General features: G+C 39.7%; 1 protein-coding gene across 10 annotated transcripts in view; it reads left to right on the top strand.

The window, feature by feature from the left end:
• The first annotated feature begins 5,199 nt into the window (after window positions 1-5,199).
• The window catches only part of FMR1 (fragile X messenger ribonucleoprotein 1), a 36,501-nt gene continuing 18,357 nt past the window's right edge, over window positions 5,200-23,343 (top strand). For 3 of the 10 annotated variants that reach the window (XM_019939264.3, XM_019939262.3, XM_073799283.1), the window contains exons 1-7: window positions 5,201-5,496; window positions 13,936-13,988; window positions 17,479-17,572; window positions 20,172-20,243; window positions 20,517-20,665; window positions 21,744-21,837; window positions 21,924-22,040. In XM_019939264.3, the coding sequence (XP_019794823.1) occupies window positions 5,446-5,496; window positions 13,936-13,988; window positions 17,479-17,572; window positions 20,172-20,243; window positions 20,517-20,665; window positions 21,744-21,837; window positions 21,924-22,040 (630 nt within the window). In that variant the 5' untranslated portion in view covers window positions 5,201-5,445. Of the gene's footprint in view, window positions 5,497-13,935; window positions 13,989-17,478; window positions 17,573-20,171; window positions 20,244-20,516; window positions 20,666-21,743; window positions 21,838-21,923; window positions 22,041-23,343 lie in introns of all 10 variants that reach the window. The other 7 variants (XM_019939258.3, XM_019939259.3, XM_019939261.3 and 4 more) reach the window with 5 other exon arrangements.

Below are 23,343 nucleotides of genomic sequence, written 5' to 3'. Positions count from 1 at the left end.
CAAATTTGAAATAGTAGAAATCATACAGTGTCTTCTCTCAGACCACAATGGAATTAAACTAGAAATCAACAACTGAAAGATGATTGTGAAATCCCCAAATATTTGGAGATTAAACAACACACCTCTAAATAACACATGGGTAAAAGGAGAAGTTTCAAGAGAAATTTTGAACTAAATTAAAAAAATACAATTTATCAAAATTTATGGGATACAGCAAAAGCAGTGGTTAGAGGGAGATTTATATACCAGCAATGAACAATTGGAATTTGAAATTAAAAATACAACACCACTTACAGGAGCACCAAAAAAAATGAGATACTTAGGCATAAATCTTATAAAATATGTACAGTATCTATATGAGGAACACTACAAAACCTTGAAGACAGAAATCAAAGAAGACCTAAGAATGATTAGACATCCATATGCATTTTATTTTATGCATATAAAAAATAAAATAAATAAGTCTAGACACAGACCTTATACATTTCACAAAAATTAACTCAAAATGGATCACAGACGTAAATGTAAAACACAAAACTATAAACTTCTAGAAGATGACAAGGGAGAAGATCTAGGTGAACTTAGGTTTGGTGATGACTTTTGGGGTACAATACCAAAAGCATGATCCATGAAAGAAAAAAACTGATTAAGTTGGACTTTTTAATTAAAAACCTCTACTCTGTGAAAGACTGTTAGGTGAATGAAAAGACAAGCCACAGACTGGGAGAAAATATTTGCAAAACACAATCTGATAAAGAGCTGGTATCCAAAATATACAAAGGACTATCAATACTCACCAATAAGAAAACAACCCAATTTCAAAATGGGCAAAAGATCTGAACAGAGACCTTCTCAAAGAATATATACAGATGGCAATAAGCATATGAAAAGATGTTCAGCATCATAAGTCATTAGGGAATTGCGAACTAAAACAACGAGATGCCACTGCACACCTGTTAGAATGGCCAACATCCAGAACACTGACAGCACCAAAAGTTGGGTTGGGCTGGTGAGGCTGTGGAGCAACAGGAGCTCTCATTCATCGCTGGTGGGAGTGCAAAATGGTCCAGCCACTGTGGAAGACAGTTTGGCGGTTTCTTAGAAAACTAAACATACTCTTACCATGGGATCCAGAGATCACACTCCTAGGTATTTACCCATATGAGGTGAACACTTACGTCCATACAAAAACCTGCACATGGATGCTTATAGCAGCTCCATTCGTAATTGCCCAAACTTGGAAGCAATCAAGATGTCTTTCTGTAGGCGAATGGATAAATAAGCTGTGATACATCCAGACAATAGAATATCATTCTTCCCTGACAAGAAGTGAGCTATCAAACCATGAAAAGACATGGAGGAACCTTAAATGCTATTGCTAAGTGAAAGAAACCAATGTGAAAAGGCCCCATACTGGATGATTCCAATTCTATGACATTCTGGAAAAGGCAAATCTATGGAGATAGTAAAAAGATCAGTGGTTGCCTAGGGTTAGGGGGTCGAGCTGATGAATAAATAGGTGGAGCCCAGGGAATTTTTAGGGTGGTGGAACTATTCTATACGATACTATAATGGGGGGGTGCATGACATTATGCATTTGTCAAGACCCATACACTATACAACACAACGAGTGAACCTTAATGTAAACTAATGTATGGACTTTGGCTAATAAAATATATCAATTTGGCTCATCAATGATAGCAAATAAACCACAGTAATGCAAGATGTGAACAATAGAGGAAACTGGGAGGGAGATACCAGGGAACTGATGTGCGAACTGTCTACTATCTGCTTGATATTCCTGTGAGTCTAAAACTGTTCTAAAACATAAAGACTATTATTTAATTTTTTTTCTAATATCTAGTTCAAAGGAGACGTCAAAGTGAAGTGAGATTGTCAGAGAACGTGTCATGAAAGAAGTGAGGTTTTAGCTGGCTCCAAGCGGGCCCATAGGATTTCTAGAGTTGGAAAGGGCAAAGGGCACTTTAGCTGGGATTGAGGCATGAAAAAGATTCAAAGGGCTCAAATTTCGAAGGAGCAGGAAATAACACAGAATAAATCAATGCAAAGACAACAGGCAACAATTTAATGGAAGCTAGGGGCCAAGGCAAGTCTAGAGGTGCTGAAGCATCATTCCAATATCGGATAAATATAAGCACGGGAACAGATTTGACCCAAGCTGCATCCTCAACACATATTCATTCATTTATTCATTCATTTCATAAATCAGTAGGCACCTGCTATGTTCCAAACACTGTGGTAGGCACTGGGGACAAGCAGTGGATAAAAGAAACAAAAATCTCTGTTCTCACTGAGCTTATATTCTAGTGATAGGAGACAGAACTTACCTGACGTTTTCAAGAAACAGCAAAGAAGCCAGTATGGCTGGAATGGAGTGAAGGGAGGAGGTAGAAGGTGAGATCAAGGAGATAACAGAGGCCAGTGGGTGAAGGGCACTGAGGCCAGAATTAATAAGGACTTTGGCCTTTACCCTGAGGCATTTAGGGTACAGTTGGAAGGTTTTGAATAGCAGAGTGACTTGATTGACACCTGAATAGGGTCTGTCTCTGTGTTGAGAATAGACAGAGGATAAGAGTGGCTGCAGGGAAACCAGTGAAATTGTTACAATAATCCAGGTAAAAGAGGATCGGGACGTGGACATGGTTTTAGCAGCACAAGTGGTGAGAAATAGATTGTGGACTCTGAAAGGATTTGTTGATGGATTCAACGTGTGAGAGAAAGAGAAGGTCAAAATGGCCGAGTTTTAGGCCTAAGCAACCACCCTGAAGAAGGGGTTGCCAGTGAGAGAGAGAGAGAGAGAAGAATGTGGGAGGAACAAGCTGATGAGCGGGGCTGAGCCTGTGTCTGAATTCAGCTGAGCTGAGACTCAGAGTTAAGTGGGCAAAGACGAAATCATAGCACATACAGGTAGTGAGGATAGGCATGCATTCATTCATCCAACATTTCCTAAGATCAACCACTTTGAATGTGCCAGGGACACAAAGATAAATAAGACGTCTTTCCTGCCTGTAAGGAACTAACAGTCCAACGAGGAAAACAGAAATATAAATAAGTGATGCTAGTATATTAAGCATCATGGGTGACGTATTCAACATTTACCAAGTCCCTGCTATATGCCAAGCAGTATGGTGAGGAAGCAGGAGGTGTGTACAAAGTTCTTTAAGAGCACAAAAGAAATTCTTGCAAAGGTTTGTAAAGACATTCACAAGGATTTTCACCACAGTGTGACATCAGGGAGTTGGCAGTAACCTAGACGCCCATCACTAGGGAAATCACAGCAATGTGGATATAGCTCAAGAACACAGTGTTGAGTGAAAACAGTGGGAAATAGAGATTCACAGCCCAGCACCATCTTTGTAAATGTAAAAGGCGTACACAAAACACCGCATGTCTTAAATGATCAAGGATCTATATCAAACATATTGCAGCTTGTGTCTAGAAGAAGAATGAGAGTGGGTATTGAGAAAGACGAGGACAAATAATTTAAACAATGTAAAATAATATAAATAAGAGAGGGGCCTTGCAGGGACTGATGATGACAATGTGCTGAGAATTGAGGAGCAAAGTTAACTCTCTGCACCTGAGATACAAATAACAAGCTAATGGGAATCCAGCCAATAACCCTAATGAGAAGAATATTTCAGGGGGCCAAGAAGCATGGGGAGACATGAAGGCATGAAAGTGCATCAGCGGTTCAGGGAACACCACCAGGTTTAGTGCAGCTTGTAGTGGTTATGAAGAGCTGGTACTATTTGAATATTTGAACAACACCCTACACATGGAAGGTATAACCATTCTAATCAATCTGTCCCCCTTTACTACACTGGGGTTAAAGCTCATGCTCTGCTCTGCTTCCATGCAGCCAACTGGTGAGATTCTCTTTCAGCCTCCTTGGAATCTTTGCATCTTGTGACTACTCCAGAAACCCTAGTTCAATAGATCATCCCTGTTTACCATGGCCTCAAGGAATGTGGCCCTTGATCTGAGGCTTTCATGCTGGAGTTCCACCAGCAGCAATGCTGCTGCTCTGGCTAGGAGTGGGGTGGGAAGGGAACTGGAGGCCCAAGGATGCCTCGCATTCTGGGGCACCTGCCTGGGGCGGTTCAACCCGCCTCCACCAACTCTGTGCTGCCAGTTAACTCTCACTGGTCACATTCCAGCTGGAGTCATTTCCCAGCTCTGACCTATGTCTCACTAGCACTCAGCACGGTGTCTGGCATATAGTAGGGGCTCAATAAACTTCTCAGTTGAATACAAGCCTTCCAAAGGAAACCTAGGTCAAGGTGGATACAAGCAGGATGCAGAAGCAGGAATGAGAAAGAACTGGGGTTTGCTGTACTATGGAGGGTAAAGGGAAAGAGCTGAAAGAAAACAGGTGCACAGGCCCTTGTAGACAGGTCGCCTCTGGGGCACGGTGGGCATACAGTAGGCGTGAAATAGTAGGGAAATAAACTGTAAAGAAATTAACAAGTGTTTAACACATTTTCTTTTTTACGTATGTCAAGTAAAAGTATGAAACTGAATCGAGAAAAGGGAAGTATGTGGGTCAGTGCTGGGTCTGTGGAAGGACTAACACTTCCAGAGGTCCTGACACACTCCACTGCCCCTCTGAGGACACAGAATGCATCCACAGGACGGCCCAAAATCTCTTGGGGAAGGGAGGGCGTTACTCTCACCTTCAGCCTCTAAGGGTCACACAAGCCTGAGTCACCGCGGTTGCCACTGTCACTAGTTCAAAGTCTTCTTCAATCTAATTCTTCAACTTCATTCTTGTCCCCCACTCCACCTCCAGCTCAATTAGGCTCTGCCCCACTTTAAAAAAACAAAAACAAAAACACCTCCAACCTAAGCCAGCCCGGACTTGGATAAGTGAACACTCTAGTTTGCTACGGGAGGCCCTTTCCCACGCCTCGGCTTGCCCCCGCTAAAGGAACGGGCGCTCTGGTCCTCGCCAGGCGACGCGAAGCGGTGCAACCCGTCTCCGCCCTTCCCGCCTTCCCGCCCGCCGCCGAGCCCGCGCACGCCGAGCCCGCGCGCCTTACGTTAGGCCCGGCCCCCGGTGCTTGCCCAGCAGCGCGCAGGCGCGCGCTTCTGGGCCCGCGAGGGGAAGGAGGGCGGGGCCGAGGGGCCGAACCCTGGGGGAAGAGGCGGCGTCGGTCATGTGATGCGGTTTCACTGTTTACACGCGGAGCGGCCGGAGCTTTCGGCCTCAGTCAGGCGCTCGGCTCCGTTTCGGTTTCACTTCCGGTGAGGGGCCGCCTCAGAGCGGGTGGTTAGCCGACGGCGAGCGCAGGCGGCGGCGGTGACTGCGGCGCCGCTGCCGGGGGGCGTGCAGCAGCGCGGCGGCAGCGGCGGCTGGGCCTCGAGCGCCCGCAGCCCACCTCTCAGGGGCGGGCTCCCGGAGCGAGCAGGGCGGACGAGAAGATGGAGGAGCTGGTGGTGGAAGTGCGGGGCTCCAATGGCGCTTTCTACAAGGTACTTGACTCCAGGGCAGGCCCCATCTTCGCCCTTCTTTCCCTCCCTTTTCTTCTTAGCCTCGGCCGGAGGCAGGCCTGGGGCCCTCTTCCCAAACGCCGCGCCCGGGGCCAGGGCGCGCTCGGCGGGATGTTGTTTGGGAGGGAAGGAAGGACCGGACTTCGGGCCTGTAGGAAGCCCCTTGAGCCCCGCTGCCTCTCCTGTATGAGGCCCCGGCGCCTGTCGGAATGAGAAGCGGGCAAGGAAAAGAGGGTGCCCTTTCGGGGACCGAGCCCCGGCAGGGAGAGCTGGGGATGGGCGAGGGCCGACGGCAGGTAGGAGATCCGGGCGGGAAGGGCCGGTATCCGCGCGAAGTGACGGTGACGGCTTATTTCTGTTTTCTTAAATATCCTCTCCCAGTGGGATCCGGGCCTGACGTGTGGGTAGTTGCCGAGGAGCAGGGGGTGCTTCCGTCAAGCCGCCTCCTGCCTTGCAAAGAGGGTTTGCCATCTCCTTTGGCTTCTCTTTTCCTGTCCAGCATTGGGACTTCGGAGAGCTCCACTGTTCTGGGCGAGCGGTGTGAAGAAAGAGTAGTAAGAAACTGTAGTCGGTACCAAATCACAATGGCAACTGATTATTAGTGACCTTTCTTTGTGGATTTCAGAAAAGATTTTAGATTCAAAAGTTTCAGGAAGACCCAGACATATCCGAGTAATGGTTTAAAGAAGTTGGTAATCTTGAATATTCGTGGCCCCTCCTCCCTTGTTATAAATGTGGGCAAATTCAGGAATACAGATGCTTCAGCGTCTAAAAACATTGGCAGCTCTGCTACTTAAGAAAAAAAATTAACCCTCCAAAGGCCTGGATATATGCCATGAAACTTCAGGAAATTATCATTATTGGGGAATTTTTTTAAGTGAGTGGAAATAATTGTTCTGTGCTCCAAGGGCTTGACTATCTCCTCTGTGTAATGTTGCAGTGAACTGTATTGTTGAGGTTTTAAATAGGCATGCATGGTTTTGCTGCAGGCTTTTCTTTTTTTAAGTTACACCATTGCAGACCTTACTAATATCTTACATTTTCAAAAGGAGGCTTAAAAATATTTTCCTATGTCGGTAGTGCGTCTCTTGGTCCATACTTGCTGTAGATCTAGCAGTCTATAAGTTCTCATTTCCTCTTGAATGTCTCTCTATAACTTCTGTAAGTAATGTCCCACCTTACTACAGTATCTTGGCGACAGAAGGTGCATATAGAAGGAAGCATGGGAATTAAATATTGCCATTGTCCAAATGCAATTCTTAAATCTATATAGGATTACATAAACGTTTCAAACGAGGTATATAGGAAAATAAACATTGACTTAACTATGTATGTGTTTACCAATTTTATGGAGATTTTGGAGATCAATATATTTAATGAATGAGTAAAGTATGTAAACTGTTCCATACTTTTAGCAAAATGATGCAGTCAAAATTCTGGTTGCATTGTTTTCAGTGATCCATAATTCTGCTGGTTAGTTTGTGTAGAATCGTTCTGCTTCCTAGATTGGTAGTTTTACTCACTAGATTTGGGGCACTAGCTGTAATAAATATGAGCAGGGGCTAATGGTTGAGTGGTATTCTAATAGATCTGGGATATTAGCTTAGATGAGATGCCACTCTTACTGTCTTTTAGTGGAGTTTGCTTGCTACAGAGGGCAAGTAGTACATCGTGGTCTTGAAGGATATATTGTTCTGTTCGAGCAACCTGTGATTTGCTTCTGTGATTTTGCTTGCAAACTGATTGGAATATAAGAAAGACCCTCTATCTCTGCTCTTAATCTCCCCCTATTTTTGTTTTTAACGAAGTTGCTTAATTTGAAGGTGAATAAAAGGAATGGGTTGTCCCTTAGTTCCTTGAGGGGAAATATTAAACATGAACAAACGTGTGCAGAGAAATTGCTGTTATGTTTATTTAGTTAAGGTTTTGTTTTTCAGAATACCTCAAATGGTCTGTATTGGTAGAAAAATAGTTTCTATAATGACAAAGGTTTAAATTCTTATAAGGCTCAATATTGATGTGAGTTATAAAAGTAAAGCAAAAGTAAACTGAGTTACTTGTCCAGTGGGATGGGCAGAAAAGATGGGAAATAAAGATGAATAAAAAATGAACTATTATGGAGAAATGTTACATTTATGAAAAAATTGGGAACCTGGGTTCATCGGATTGATTGAAAAGGCTTAAAGAACTAAACAACTCAAACAGCTTCAGTATAATTGAATTCAGACTTTGATTTGCCTAACAGAACCACCAATAATATTGTAAGGTAGAGTTCTCCATCTTCTGAGCACATGGTCCAAATTTGCAGTATAAACTGGGTAGAGTATATGCTGGGAACAGTTGGGTTTTTTCCTCTAAAAAATTAACTCAAACTTAGGATTCAGAATTACCAGAACCATGAAACCTAAGCCCTAAGATTGTAACAGCTCATTTCTATTTTTCCCTCTGGTGTTTTTTCTTAAAAACTCGAAAGTTGGATTTAGTAACTGTCAGAGCCACTACTTTTGTGCTTAGGTATTTCTTTGACTTAGAAAAAGTCATGTAATGAAAATTTTCTTCACATTTTCTCTGAAGTCTTCTGTACTTCAAGGAAGTAAATTGTTCAGGTCAACCACATGTTTTTTTCTTCCCAGTCTAAATAACCTTTTTAGTGTTTAGTATCTTTATGGAAGCATCAGTACTCCCCTTTTGAGTTGAGCATTTTCCAACTTCATACTCACACACTCTGAAAACCTCCAAATTATTCATTAAATGTAAAATTCAGTGGTATAAGAACTGGCTTTCTGATTCCTGCCCACTATGGGAATGTGCTTCCTGAGATGACTACAATCGTGCTTTTAACTGTTAACAGGTGCTGAGAGCTCTTGAGGTGCCAGGCAGGGTTCTAGGTGCTTTACCTCTCTTAATTTGTTTAATCACCTCCCACAACCCTGAGTTACCATTGTTATTTCCAGTTTATAGATGCGGACGTAGATGTACAGAGAGATGAGGTAAGTGAGTTACTACTAAGTGTCAGAGCTAGTAAGGGTCAGATCTGGGCTTTGAGATCAGGTAATCTGCCTTCCTGAAATGATGAAATTTAGCTTAAAGAAATGAATTGGATTGGATTTCCCACCCATTTTTGTAAATTTCATTGTAACTTTGTATTTTTTACTGTAATAATGCCTTAGCATTATTTTGTAAGTACAGTTGCAAGGATATTACCATTGACACAAAGACATCACAAAATATTGAGCTTATGTATTAGCTTCCTTTTTATTAACTCTTGCACCTTGACACATTACACTGTAATTCTTCATATGAATGCCTATTAATGAAAGATAAAGTTAGGAATCTTTAATGCTCCTATGAAGTTTGCTTTTGTTACATTGGGAACACATAAGAACTGAAGCATTCAAAAGTTAGAATACCTACACACAGGAAAATTAATAACTCATTTAATACTATTCTCTCTATACCTGTGTGTTGTCTTTGCGTCAAGGTGAACCAGAAAGGATGCATTTTTCTCAGAATTTGTGGTAAATGCCCAAGTGAAGGCGAGTATTCCTAGTCATGCACTGTGGTTGGAAGAATTGTTGATGAGGTTTATTGTACTTTTCCCTTCCCATTGTTCATTCTCATACATTGTTAGTTCCCACATTCAAAGGGCGGCGAAGCAATAACTTGCTTTATATGTGAAGCCTTGGGTTTGAATCGTATTTTATCACATTTCATATGTCCTTATTGTCTATCTCCTACAGATTTTCTTTAGGAGGGATATTTTGCAATGCTTTTAAGTTTTCTCTAATGAGAATTATCAATGCACTACATGTGCTGTCTTCAGTGATAATGTAGTAGTTGTGTTCATTGGCGGTCAGGGGCTTACATTGAAATTTCTCTGTACAATCTAAGGTGTGAGGTATAGTGGGAGAGTAAGACTTCACCCAAATAGGGACAGACTTTCTTTTAGTTTCAGCAATCCCGGTGATGTAATGTTTGACTTAGATATCTCTAGTCATTACACACTTTGGTTAGTATGATTTTATGATTGCCTCTTTGGCCCAGTTGCCAGGTGGGGGATCCCATAATGATTTTTTGATTTTCTGTTTATTCCCCCTGATAAGGAGCCTGTGTCTGTCTTTTTTTTTCCTTTCTTTTTTTCATTTATTTATTTATTTTTGGTGTGTTGGGTCTTTATTGTTGCACACGGGCCTTCTCTACTCTTCATTGCTGTGTGTGGGCTTCTCATTGCGGTGGCTTCTCTTGTTGGGGAGCACGGGCTCTAGGCATGTGGGCTTCAGTAGTTGTGGCGCATAGGCTCAGCAGTTGTGGTTCGTGGGCTCTAGAGTGCAGGCTCAGTAGTTGGGGTGCACAGGCTAGTTGCTCCGCGGCATGTGGGATCTTCCCGGACCAGGGATTGAACCTGTGTCCCCTGCATTGGCAGGCAGATTCTTAACCACTGCCCCACCAGGGAAGCCCCACTGTGTCTTTAACTGCACTTTTAGCACCTTTCTCAAACCCCAAAGATTTTCATCACTTTTTCTTCTGAAAGTCTAAATAACCTATTAGTATTTAGTATCTTTGAGAAAACAGCCTTTTCTCTTTCTATCCTAATTTTTAAATCTTTTTTTAAGTGTGCTTTTGTTGAGATGTAACTTTCTCAGATGCAGGAGTGTTTATGGTTCTGCATCTTTTATAAAATATGCCCCTCTCTGCTTTACCTCTCATTTATTTAGTGCCAACTATGTGCCAGCCATCATGCTAGGCACTAGACATGTGTGATTTCATTATTCACAACAGCTTTAGGAGGCAAGTCCAGTTCCCCTGTATCCATTCCTTACTTACACAGACAAGGCATCTGAGGACCAGAGACCATTTCGTGGAGAGTCCCACAGCTGTTATGTCTTAGATCCAAGGTTTTGAACCTATCTCTCATTCACAGCAAAACTCTTAACCACTAAATTTACTGACCCTTGTAAGAGCCCTAGCTCTCATCCAGTCCCATGCAGCTCCCTTCTTGTATTCATTCAAACCTATTCAGTTGCCTTCTTTGGTAACCAACCCCTCAGGAATCCGCTGAACCTATCTTCTCATCAACTTTGCTAGATGTAGATAGGTAGAGAGCACAACAAAACATAGTTTTCCATAGTTGTTGGTGGGTGAGGTGATAATGCTCTGGGGTGGCCAGGGAAGGGAAGGGTATGAGTGTTGGGGTAAGTCAGGGGCAGGGCCGAAAAGGAGGGTTATTGGAGAAAGTATGATGAGAAGCAGAAAGACGGGACCTTTGTTGGAATTTTAGCAAAAGGCCTCAGGAGTCAGAGGAGACCTTTGCAACCTCTGAGTTTCTTTTATTCCCCTTATTACAGCAGCAACAAGAAGGTATTCCATGCCTTCTGTATTCACGTAATATGCAAACAGTGGCTAAAAATGACTGGTTTGGGAACAGTCACGCCAACATCCATATACAGGTAAGCCTCATTAACTCGAGGCGGTGGTCGCCGTAAGCTGTGATGATTACTCAAACCATTTTTGACACTCTACATCCAGAATTGCTTTTAGTGTCTTTGAAAACTTGGAAGCTTTTTTTTTGTTTTTTGTTTTTTGTTTTTTTGGTTTTTAGTAGTCACACAGTTGCAGATCTTCCTCCTTTGAAGGGACGTTCAATTTTAGGAAATAGGCAAATGTGGTGAATGAGTGTGATTAAACTATACAATAACTCTTTGGCAAATAGAAATAAATTAAAATAGAGCAATGAAGTAATGAGACTAACTTTTAGAGTGCTTTCAAGATGGATTTGAAAAGTCCCCAACATTTGTAAATGTTTTAAATCAGTGCTATCCAGTGGAACTTTCTGTGATGATGGAAGTGGTCTCTACCTGCGCTGTCCTCTACAGTAGGTACTGAGCCCTGTGTGGCTTTTGAGCACTTGAAGTGTGGCAAGTGTGACTCAGACTGATTTTTAATTTTATTTAATTGTACCTAATTAAATCGAAATATGTACATATGACCAGCAGCTTCTATGGTGAGCAACAGCACGGTTTTAGACAAGGGCAGTAGTATTGGAAAGGTACCTGATTTAGTGAGAACAGTTCTTCACCCAGCTGTAACAAGGTTCTCTTAGCTGACTAAAGGACTTAACATTTTCAGCATATAATATACAGTAAAGAACTAATACTAGTTACTGCCAAGGCATGCAAACATAAAATTTTAGGCGAGGATGGAGACAGAGCAAAGACATTTTTGGGTAAATAAGGGATTAGCTCCTAATAGGAGTCCCACCCTCAAAAAGCAGATTGTTAATTTGGTATTCGCCATCATGTAAACACAAGGGAGAAGTTGCGGTGGGGTGGGGGTCTGTTTTTCCTTTCTCCGTAATTTGTGGGACTTACTTTATAAAACTAAACGTCGAATTCCTCCAACTTTAACTCAAAATCAAGCCTTTCTGTTGCTGAAGTAATAGGCAAACCCCTGAGAGCACTGGGGGCATGCGCCCTTATAAAATCTAGTATATTCTAAAATATCATGGTCAGTATTAAACTAGAGTTCTTGAAATACTCTGAAGAGAATGGGTGTGATTTAAATATGGCTAAGGAAAAGTAAGCAAGATCAAAATGATAGGAAGAAAATGTGGATTTCCCCCCCCACTTTAAACCAGCAACTATAAAGATACACATACATGCTTAATTTAGAAATAATAATTTAGCCATTTTGAGTATCGCAGAACACCTAGATTCCATTATAGTCCACCTTGATCATACAAGGAAACTGTCTTCTAGCATAGCTTTGCATTTATTCTTTTGCATGTGGATATCCAGTTGTCCCAGCTCCATTTGTTGAAAACAGTGTTCTTTTTTCCCCATTGAATTGTCTTGGCTTCCTTGTCCACAAAGGATTTACTTCTACCGCACCCCAAGCTGTTGCTCCAGGTCTAAGCCTTTGCTCCTGCTGCCCGTTAGGCCTGCTGGGCCTCCCCATCCTCCACTCCCTAAGTTGGATAGGAACCTCGTCCTCTTCTGTTTGTCTTTCCTGACCAACATACTACCACCCCACCACCCGCATACCTTTCCTCCAAGGCTAGGATAGGAACCCCTTAGGCAATGATCCATGATAACAACTATTCATTGAACCCTTAATAGGTACTCTGAAGTTCAACAGTAAATAAAAGGCCTATATCACCCACCCTCAGGAAACTTACTGTTGGTAGGAAAATGGGCAAAAGACTATAGTGGGATAAGTTTATGGTGAGGATACTCAGAAGATGCTATAAGTATGTAGAGGATAGAATTTAACTTAGTCTTCTGGGTTTTCCCATAGCAGCTGACATCTGAACTGAATTGTAAAAGACCAGTAGGAGATAGCTAGGTGAAAAGAGGGGAAGGACAATAGGAAAGAAGGAACAGCAGCATGTACAGAGAGGCCCAAGTAGTTTAGCACTGCTGGATCACAGCCTACAAGGATGTGAAAGGTGAAGCTTGGAGTGGTGAGCAGTGGGGCCAGGTCACAAAGGGCCTTTTTCAGGCAGAGGAGTTTAACCATAATCCTGCAGACAGGGAGAAACCACGAAAGGACAGAAACATGTACAGAACACACTGGAGTAAGAAGCTTTAATCTCTAAAGCCATTTTAAAATGAATTAAGATATAAAGCCCCTTGGGTTTCTTTATGCTTTATCCTACTCCTCTAATTGTCAAAACAAAAACAAAACCTCCTTTCCTGCACCTATTAAAAACTTAATTTTATAGAATTACGGACAGCATGCTGATTAAAGAATTCTTGATAATTAGTTAGCTATTACTTTTGTTATGTCCTTCTGCAGATTATTAGCAATTGCGTCATCAGATTTAAAAGATTTAAACCTCTGTACTTTATATTACTATTTCTTTTTTGCCAAGTGCCTGCGAGATTGAGAATTTAATTAAACTCTGGTAATTGGACTTTTAGTGGTATTAGCAGCACATTGCTTTTAAAGAGAACTTAGTGTACTTGTGCATATATAGATTTGAGATTATATTTAGTTATTTACTATTGTATTCTCCTAAAATTGTATTAAGGAGAAAAAGATAGGTTACAACAGATCTACACTGACTGGTATATAGCTCTGGAACAAGTTTCTTAGTTTCCAGTACTTCTAGCCTGAAGTATACCTTCAGCTTTGCATTGTAATTTTCAATTTACTTGTCTGTCTTTGTCCTATGAGATGCTGAACTCTGGAGCAATTCTTTGTGTTTTATTTTAACTAATGAGTATTCCTAGGGCCTAGCACATAGTAGGTATCTAAATATAGATGTGACTCATGAATGAGTGATCCTCACAAACTGACAAACTTTCACTTGAAGCTTCATTCTGTTAAACATAAAATGTTTGGTATCTGTAAAGTGTAACTGAAAACAAAAATGATGTTTAAGCTTAGAAGTTAATTTAACTGGTGTTTTTTTTCTTATAGGCATTTGTAAAAGATGTTCATGAAGATTCAATAACAGTGGCATTTGAAAACAAGTAAGTGTCTTGATATAATTTTAATATTTAGGTTCTTTAATATTTTATGCTAATTTTTCCTTTTACTCCTCATTTTAAAAAATTCAGGTGTAGTTTGAGTGTTTTTCAGGAATGGATCTTCATGTTACTGACCAGGAAGTTCGTGAACAACTCAATATTAAACCAATGGAATGACTGTTCCTGCTAATGACCTCAGAGATCCCTTTTGTATAATCTTGATCCTTACATCTCAGTCCCCTTGAATGTGAAGAAAGAAACCAGATTCTTCTGTATTAGTAACTGAGGGTTTGAATAGGAATATTTGTAAATGTTAAAAGATGAAAATGAATGGATTCATGGGTACTGGGAAAGTTGATGTGAGTTTTGTAATGTTAAATCTAAAATTGATGGTTTTAGTCATCTGGTATATTTTATTGGAAATAATTGTTTGCCCATTAACATTTTTATCTGTTTCATATGTTTATAATCATTAATAGCAGTAACTGATCGTTTCTGCTTTCTTCTGCTAGGTGAGTAAATAAAAATACCTAGAGGCCTAGGAACATTAGCTATACAAAGGCATCAATAGTATAGATGTTAGCATTTTATTGGGGGAGACAGGTCTCTTGACTAAATTTTTTTAATGCTAATAACGGCTATTTTCAGAGTAGCCATTCAAGAATATAAAGTACATATAACCTCCTTAACCGGAGTATAGATGTGGTCATGATCTTAGGATTTTACTGAACTCTGAAGTCTGGCCAACAATTATAATGTTTGGCTTTTATTTACCAAGAGAAATTAATAGTGTATCAAAAGCAGATTGCAAGTCTACAGAGAGAAGAAATAAATTAGTGGTTGCTTAGTGGCTGGTGGGGGATGGAGAACCGTAGCTAAAGAGTATGGGATTTCTTTTTGAAGTGATGAAAATTTTCTAAAATTGACTGGTAATGGTTGCACATATCTGGGAATATACTTAAACCCATTGACTTGTACATACACTTCAGTGGATGCTTATATGGTTATGTGAATTATATCTCAATAAATCTGTTAAAATACAGTATCTGACCCAGGCGTGCTATAATTAGAATGTTAGCAGAATCTTGTAGCTGCCAACAGGGCAAAGTACAGTTGACCCTTGAACAACATGAGTTTGAACTGTGTAGGACCACTTATATGTGGATTTTTTTCAGTAGTAAATACTACAGTAGTGCACGATCCAGGGTTGGTTAAATCCGTGATGCAAACCACAGATATGGAGGAACTGTGGCTACGGAGAGCTGACTATAAGTTATCCGTGCATTTTTGACTGCACAGAGGGTCAGCATCCCTAACCTCCGAGTTATTCAAGGGTCAACTGTAGTTTTCTCGGATGCCTAAAACGCATTTAGGGAGACAGATAAAAGGATTTAGAGTATCCAGCCCAATTCTCAGCTCCAGACAAATAGTCTTGGTCCCAAATACAAGTTTGGATAATAGAATACCTTTCTCTGAATACATAGAGCCAAAAGTTCCAGAATGTGCCTCTGCGTGATTATCCATGCATTATACACTAGATAACAGCATCACACCTCTAACAGAGGTATCTTTGATAACTTGGAGAGTAATTTTTTTTCTTGTACTTATACTCTTATCTGCTTGTTTCCATCACTAGGTAAACACTGTTTCCCATAAAGGGAGAGTTATCTTTATTTGCTACTCTTTTAGTTTCTCCTATAGTCCTTAATCTAAGGTATTAAGCAAACACTTATTTTCTCTGTGCATTCAAGAATGTATCTGTATTTGTTTATACAGTGATAGATCAGTTCTCATTTGTTTTCAACCAGATTTCTACTGTAAACTTAAAATTATTCTTTCTATGGACCTCCTAATTGTCTGCCGTACCGTAGCTGTGTACAAGTTTCTCTTCTAGCTGTCATCCTGGGAATTTGAAATAGATCAACTTTTTCCTTGTGTTTGTGTAGTATGTATGAGGTTCAACACTGGGTTTGAGCATGTCACCAGGATTTGATAGGTCCCTACCAAAGTAGTACTTTCCTTGCGTTTCCTTTTTGTTTTTCTGGGTTTTTTAAAACAAACAAAAAACAAACCTGATGTTTTGTAAAACTTCAGACTATATTTACCCTTTCTTTCCTTTCAATCATAAAGAAACTCCTATAATACCACATTATTTTAGATGCTTTCTTTTTGCCTTCCATATTTCATATTTTTTGAATAAAAAATTTGATTTTTATCTCTATACTTAAGACAAAATAATTCTTTGGAATGAAGAAACTTTATTATTATATGCTTTACAAATCAAATTTAGCAGTGAATCTTTAACATGTTAAGTCATTGAATTCAGTAAGTATATTAAAAAGTTTTTCTGAAGTAAAGACTTTTTTTTGTTTGTTTGGCCACGTTGCACAGCTTGTGGGATCTTAGTTCCCTGACCAGGGATTGAACTCGGGGCCCTGGCAGTGAGAGCACCGAGTCCTAACCACTGGACCACCAGGGAATTCCCTAAAGACAATTTTTTTTAAGTTTCAGAGTTTTCAAGGGTGTATAATAATACAGAAAAGGGGTTCAGTGTAATATAGGCCCTAATCATATTTCCACAAATTCTGACTTACCTACTGTGCTATCTTATATAATAGCTCTTCTTAAAAAAAAAAAAAAAAAGCACTTTTCTCAATAGGATTTTACTTAGAGAGCCCTTTAGCAGAAAACCCAGAAATGACTGCTCTAGCAGTTGAATCCTCCAGTGTTTCTGCAAAGTTTATCTTTTAATACTCTATATCATTGTAGATATAAAAGAATAATTTGGTGTTTTTCAAAATTGTTCCACATAACTTTAAATTAAAAAACATAGGCAACTTACTGAACTCCTGTAGGCTGTCTCCATCGGGTTTCTGTGGTTTAGGAGACCCCACCAGGCCAGTGCATTGCTGGTACGCCATACTGATCAGCAGCCAGCTATCCATGGCAAGAACTGACCACCTCGCGGGATCTAAAATTTAAAGGGGGAAAAGTGAGTTGTGAATTGCTAATGTGCTGACTGCCCCATTTTGCTTGGGAATTAGAGGGCACTTAGGACCAGTTTCTGTGGTCATCGGAATGTGGTTACAATTCCTTTGCAAGTGGAAGTATGGTGATGACGTTACTAACACTTACTGATACTAACGTATTTAAGCATCAAAGGAAATTGCTGTTGTGGCCCTAAGTTTAGAACTCTTAGAGGTTGAAATTATTGGAAGAAAGACTTGTTTGGAAAATTGTAATGTTGATCTATTGTGTTTAGAGAAATATTCCAACTAGAACTACAAGGCTGCTGTGCTGCATGCAGAGTTTGTTGAAATGTGTCTATATTGCCCTTATGCCCCACTCAGCAGAACACTGACAGTTTTAAAGCATTTGCTTCTTTAAACTAGAAAACCAAAGGGTCACACTTAACCAAAAGTTGATGGCAGCATGGTCATTGTTTCCATTAAACCAAAAAACATGTTAAATAATTGCATTTGCTTATTTGCAGCTGGCAGCCAGAGAGGCAGATTCCATTCCATGATGTGAGATTCCCACCACCTGTAGGTTATAATAAAGATATAAATGAAAGCGATGAAGTTGAGGTAAGTTTCCCCTGCCATCAAGTTATTAAGCACTGAAGAAGGGGGAGCATTTAATTTGCCTGTGCCTTTTGTATCCCTTATCTTTAACACTTTTCAATCTGCATTGAGAATTATAGCTCTGATGTATGTGTGCTTTTGACTGCTCCATCTTAATAATGATTGGAAATAATACATTATGGATGCTTAAGTGTGGCTGCCCGAGCAGCACTCAGGGTGCAGCTTTGAAAGTCACCACTGATTTCCTTTGCCCACTAGTATTTCTTTTCCCCCTTCCCTCATTCTCTGAATCTTTTGTTTGAATAATATATTGTTAGTTTACAACTGTGTCCCCGTTCTAAGTAAAATGGGTTAGGAAAAAATCATTCCTTAACGATAGAGCAGCATCCTAGGCTTGCTTTAAGTAGCAGAAAATCCTCCTGGGATATTTGTAAGAACTCATCTGCGAGTTTTAGTATATACACATACAGGTAAAACATCTTTTCACAGGAGATGCTATGAACCAACTGCTTATGTGCCATTGATGTCTGACCAAAAAGTGCTATGGAGATGTAGCACATTGACAAAAACATTATATTTGTGATTTCTCTAGCCGCTGAAGATTGTTGTGACACTTAAGGCACTTGGAGTCTGCTTTATGTTGTAGTTGGTCTGTATAGTATCCTTTTCTTCCTCCCTGTTCATGTACTCCATTTTAAGCTTCTTCTCTTCTCCACAATGCCTTGTTAACAGTTGAATTTCATGAGCATTTGTGGTATGATGGAAGCAGCTAAGAATCCATTTGTACAGGTCAGGTAAGGTGTACTAGGTCCTTGAATTCTTATTTCCTGTGCTAGGTACAGATGGTCAGTGAAACAGAAGAGGCCCCAGCCTTGACAAGGTCACATTCTAGTGAGGATAGCTAATATTATGGCAGTTGTAAGTCCTAGGAAGAGAAAAAGAGGATGAAAGGTGATGTAGGGGCAGGAGTGCTATTTTAGAGAGTGCTCAGAGAAGGTCTCTGGATGTCCAGGCCTGTGTTCTTTTCTCTACAGCTTTATAGTGGAAATAGAATAAAGTGCTATTTATTTACCAAAAATGTACTCAGTACTTACTAGGTGAAAGGAACTGGGCTTGGTTTTGTGACGGATCCCAGTAGGGAGCACAAACAGTGTCTGTACTTGAGGACCTTTAGCTGTTCACTTTCCCCAGGAGACTACGAGCTTCCTGAAGTCAAGGACCAGGACTTTTGGTTTGTCTATATCAGAAGGCCTCATAATAGTGTTTGGATGGATAAAGGGGACTGTTTTTTCTTTTTTTCCCTCTCAACTGAGTCACATGACAGGTGGTAACCAGTGAGATGCTGTTGCTACAGTGACCTCACTAACTGAGGTTGTTGCTCTAGCTAGCGCAGAGCTGAAAGGAATTGATGGGTCACAAGAGAGAAATGTAGGTTAAATCAAGTTGTACTGAGTCACTGTATTGTATAACCATTAACTTAGGTCTTTTGGTCTGTCTGTACCACGAATGCTCATAATAGTGATGAATAGAGGGGACTTTTTTCCCAACCTAGTCACTCAACAGATGGGAACCAATGAACCACAGTTGCCAGGATGACCTCATTGTGTTACATAACAATTAACAAATAACTGAGGTTATTTCTCTGGCTAGAGCAGAGGTGAGAGGAAGTGTTGGGGGCAAGAGGGAAAGGAGGTTGAGTTCAGTTGTATTTCATCTCTGTGTTGTGTAACTATTAACTTCAGTAGTAAAAGGGAGACGAGAGTCAGAGCCTTGAGTTGCCGGTCTTCTCTCCTGTCCTCTCCTCCCCATCCTCCTCGTCCTCCCTGTGTTGTCTTTCTGCTTCTGAGTATTTCTTTCTCTCTCTCCATGTGTCTCTTTTCCTATTAACCTTGATTTGCTAGTGTCTTCACAAAAGGTTCCGTGCTGCACATCATAAGTGAACTGTGAAGTGGTCGCCAGAGAGATCAGTTTAGAAGAACTGATCCACAGTGTGTGAGAGCAGGAACGTGGTATCCAGAGGATTGCCAGCGTGGAGTTGTCCATTTTAGTGGAGAGGGGACAGGAGACCAGAGAGTGACCAAGGATCTGTCCGTTTAGTTCCCAGGATACGTGAATGCCAGGTGGTATCCTTAGTGAGCTGAGTAGTCAGCGGCCTTACCCATTCAGTGACCATGCAGCCAGGAAGTAGGCCAGGGTCAGTAACTTCCAATTTGTTATTTGCTTATTAGAGTAAAACAAAAACAAATCTATCTTTACATTTTTTAGATACATTTTCTTAGCTCTCAAAGTACCCAAGGAAAGTATGCCCAGGTTTATGAATGGTCATCTTTTCTTGAGCATTCATATTCAGATTACTGATTATTACTGAGGCAGCATAGAGAAATAGGAAAGCACTTTTTACAGGACTCTCCCAGGTAATCAGGTAGTTTCTGAGTGTGTGTCTATGTCTAGAAGTAGGGGTGCAGTCTGGCTTAAAGTCTACAGCTTATGGGCTTGAAAGACACCTAAGGTCATTTTAAGAAATTTTCCTTGATGTCTGATAATTTATAGATTTCTGAATGATGTTAATCATGAAATATTCTATGTTGTAATTTTTGTGTAGGTTTATTCCAGAGCAAATGAAAAAGAGCCTTGCTGTTGGTGGTTAGCTAAAGTGAGGATGATAAAGGGTGAGGTAGGAAAATGCCTATTTAAATTTTTTTTCTTACGCGATTTCCCTTTTCTAAAGCCAGGTATACTACATTTCAGTCTGGATTTCTATTTGAAAGTAATATCTAACTTGAGCATTTTATTTAAATGTTTACATGTTCAGTATATTTCGTGTGTTTGTTAGTTGATCAAATAGTTTTTTTTCCTCTAGAGAATTGAAAAACAACTGAATAGGTATAGCTTCTTGTTCTTACTTTAAACGCTGTGACCAGGAATGACTTTCATTTATTTCTCACAGTTTTATGTGATAGAATATGCAGCATGTGATGCTACATACAATGAAATTGTCACAATTGAACGTTTACGATCAGTTAATCCCAACAAACCTGCCACAAAAGATACTTTCCATAAAATCAAACTGGACGTGCCAGAAGACTTACGACAAATGTAAGTTGGTATGCAAGAAAAGGCTGAGAACTTAGAGGTGCTATGCAATTAATTTAAAAGAATATAAGTTTTCAAATAATAGAAATCAATTTTTAAATTCAGTGAACTTTGGCAAAAAATGGTTTGCAAAAGTAGTGAAAAAAACATATTTAGCTTTTTCCAGTTATATAATCAAGCCAACATTCCACTTGTTTAAACTTACTTGGTTACATACATGGCTAATGTACATTTGTTTTCTAAAATACACATTGTTCATAGAATTTTAAGATTTTGAAACTGGTTAATACAGATATTCTGTCCTAAGTCACAGATCAATTTCTAGGCAATGGAGATTTGTCCAGGTTTTTTCCCTTTTAGCTAGTATTTTCAGATAAATATGTAACAAGTAGAGCTTAAAGAAGCTTCGAAAGGTCATCTCTCTTATAATCCTTGATCTGAAGTAATGCTTAAAGACCTTTTAGAGAAGAAATTCCTTTTTAAAGATTTCATCAAGGGCGTATATTAAGTTTGATTTGGACATGTCACACCTTAGATAAACAGTAACCTGTATTTCACAATACACAGAAATCCTGCTTCTTGATTATAGAGATTGCATATGTATGTTTGTGCCTTCTGATTCTTACACATTTCCTTCTCTCCCTTAAGTTGGTCAGTACTTTTTCTTTAGAAAAGAAACAGCAAAACAAAATTGAGTATCCTGTAGCTATCCCCAAAAGTGTTCAACAGTTGACTCAAGAAAATTAGTGGCCTACCATATGTAACTGAAATCAGGAAGCCTGCAGGGGAGAGTAGTTCCCCTAAAGATGTCACCTCTGGTCATCTAAGACCACCAGTAATCCCCTAAGAACATAACTGGTTTTTTCCTTTCTCTGTAATCTCATATGCTTGATTGGCCTGAGTATATCAGAAATGTACAGCAAAGGAACTAAACTGTTAAATGGATACAGCATATTTTGCATAAATCAAGTTTAAGATGAATCTACAGTTCTACTAAGTGCAAATGTCTCTGTATATATTTGTACCAGTAGTTGGTAATCAGTCATCTGAACTTCACAGTGGATATTGTTTTTATTTCTAGGTGTGCCAAAGAATCGGCACATAAGGACTTTAAAAAGGCAGTTGGTGCCTTTTCTGTAACTTATGATGCAGAAAACTATCAGCTTGTCATTTTGGTGAGTGTGTTTGAGTTGTCTATTTTTGGTGTATTTCATTTAGGGCATTTGCTTTGATAATAATGATGTCGATTTATATCCTTTAGTCTATCAATGAAGTCACCTCAAAGCGTGCACACATGCTGATTGACATGCACTTTCGGAGTCTGCGCACTAAGCTGTCTCTGATACTGAGAAATGAGGAAGCCAGTAAGCAGCTAGAGGTATGTGGCTTTCCCTAGGGATGGTTGTAAGATTATCTAGAAATAACTGTGTGTTTACAAAACTTGAATATGGGCAGCTTGTCCTTTATTTATTGTTTCTTAGCAATTCCTTATATTCTATATTTTGAAAAATTAAATTGTACAGTGCATAATCGTACTAAAATTTTTATGCCTGAGGTTTCAGAATTCAGCAGCAGTTTATGTATGCTAAGGAACTTCTGGCCAACTCACTTTTTACTAGAAGTTCATCAAAGCTGCTAATAAAATGAAGCAATGCTTCTTCCATATAACATGTTATCATTAAAGTACTAGAGAGTATTTAAATATCTAATCATATTCCTTTCATTATGTATGTTTATCTCTGTTTAAAAGGGTATAGAACTTCTTCATTCTAATTGGTTGTCACTCTTTAAAACTCCTGTCTTCAGATTCCTGCCAGAGGCTATTTCCCTAACTTACTATTTCGTCTCTTAAGGTGCATTTTATCTACTTTTATTAATCCTCCAATAATTTCCATCACCATACATTTATTTTCATTGATAACTATTTAGTACTTCCATCCATTACCATAGAAACTAAATGGATCTTAGTTTAATGTGCCAACTGAAGTATATTATTGTCAGATTCCAGAGTTCCTCATCATTATTCATTTCGTTAGAGGGAAAACACCATGCAGTTGAAATAGTAAAGAAAAAAAGGAGTTCCAAACTGCATTTTAAGAGAGAAGGTGACTACTACTAAAGGCTGTATTCTTGTAAAACTCTGTGAAACGTGCCACCTTCCAACTTACTATGTGATCGCTGAACTCTCAGCAGGAGAGGAGACATTCATATCTCCTTTTGCTACTTTGTTTTCCTTACGGCCATATGGAGGTCTATTTAATTGGTTTTTTACTCTCATTCTTTCTTGATGTCCCTGTGTTCACAAGTTTGTGGTTTCTTTAGTGATTCTCTCATAGCTTTTAGGCCAGAACAGCCTCCTTACTTTCATTGTGAGTATTGTGGAAATATACTCATTTACCTCTTCTTAAACATCTAATTCTTCTTAAATGGTCTGTTATCATACCTTTGGCTTATCATTTATCAGTGAATTATCAATTGAAAAGAATGAACCAGGTGAATGAACCAGGACTCAAAAAACATGACCTCTTGAAAAGTCCTAGGAATATTTGATACATTTTGTTGCTCTAATCTACAAAAAAGGATTTTATACTTTTTAAATTGTTTATAGTAGTTACACTCATTCATTCAAATTATCAGGTATGTTGAATAATGAGAAACTAGCGTGCATGCCTATCTTTTCT

Source organism: Tursiops truncatus, chromosome X, assembly GCF_011762595.2.
Source record: "Tursiops truncatus isolate mTurTru1 chromosome X, mTurTru1.mat.Y, whole genome shotgun sequence".
Lineage (NCBI taxonomy): Eukaryota > Metazoa > Chordata > Mammalia > Artiodactyla > Delphinidae > Tursiops > Tursiops truncatus.
This window is presented reverse-complemented; position numbering and strand designations above follow the sequence as displayed.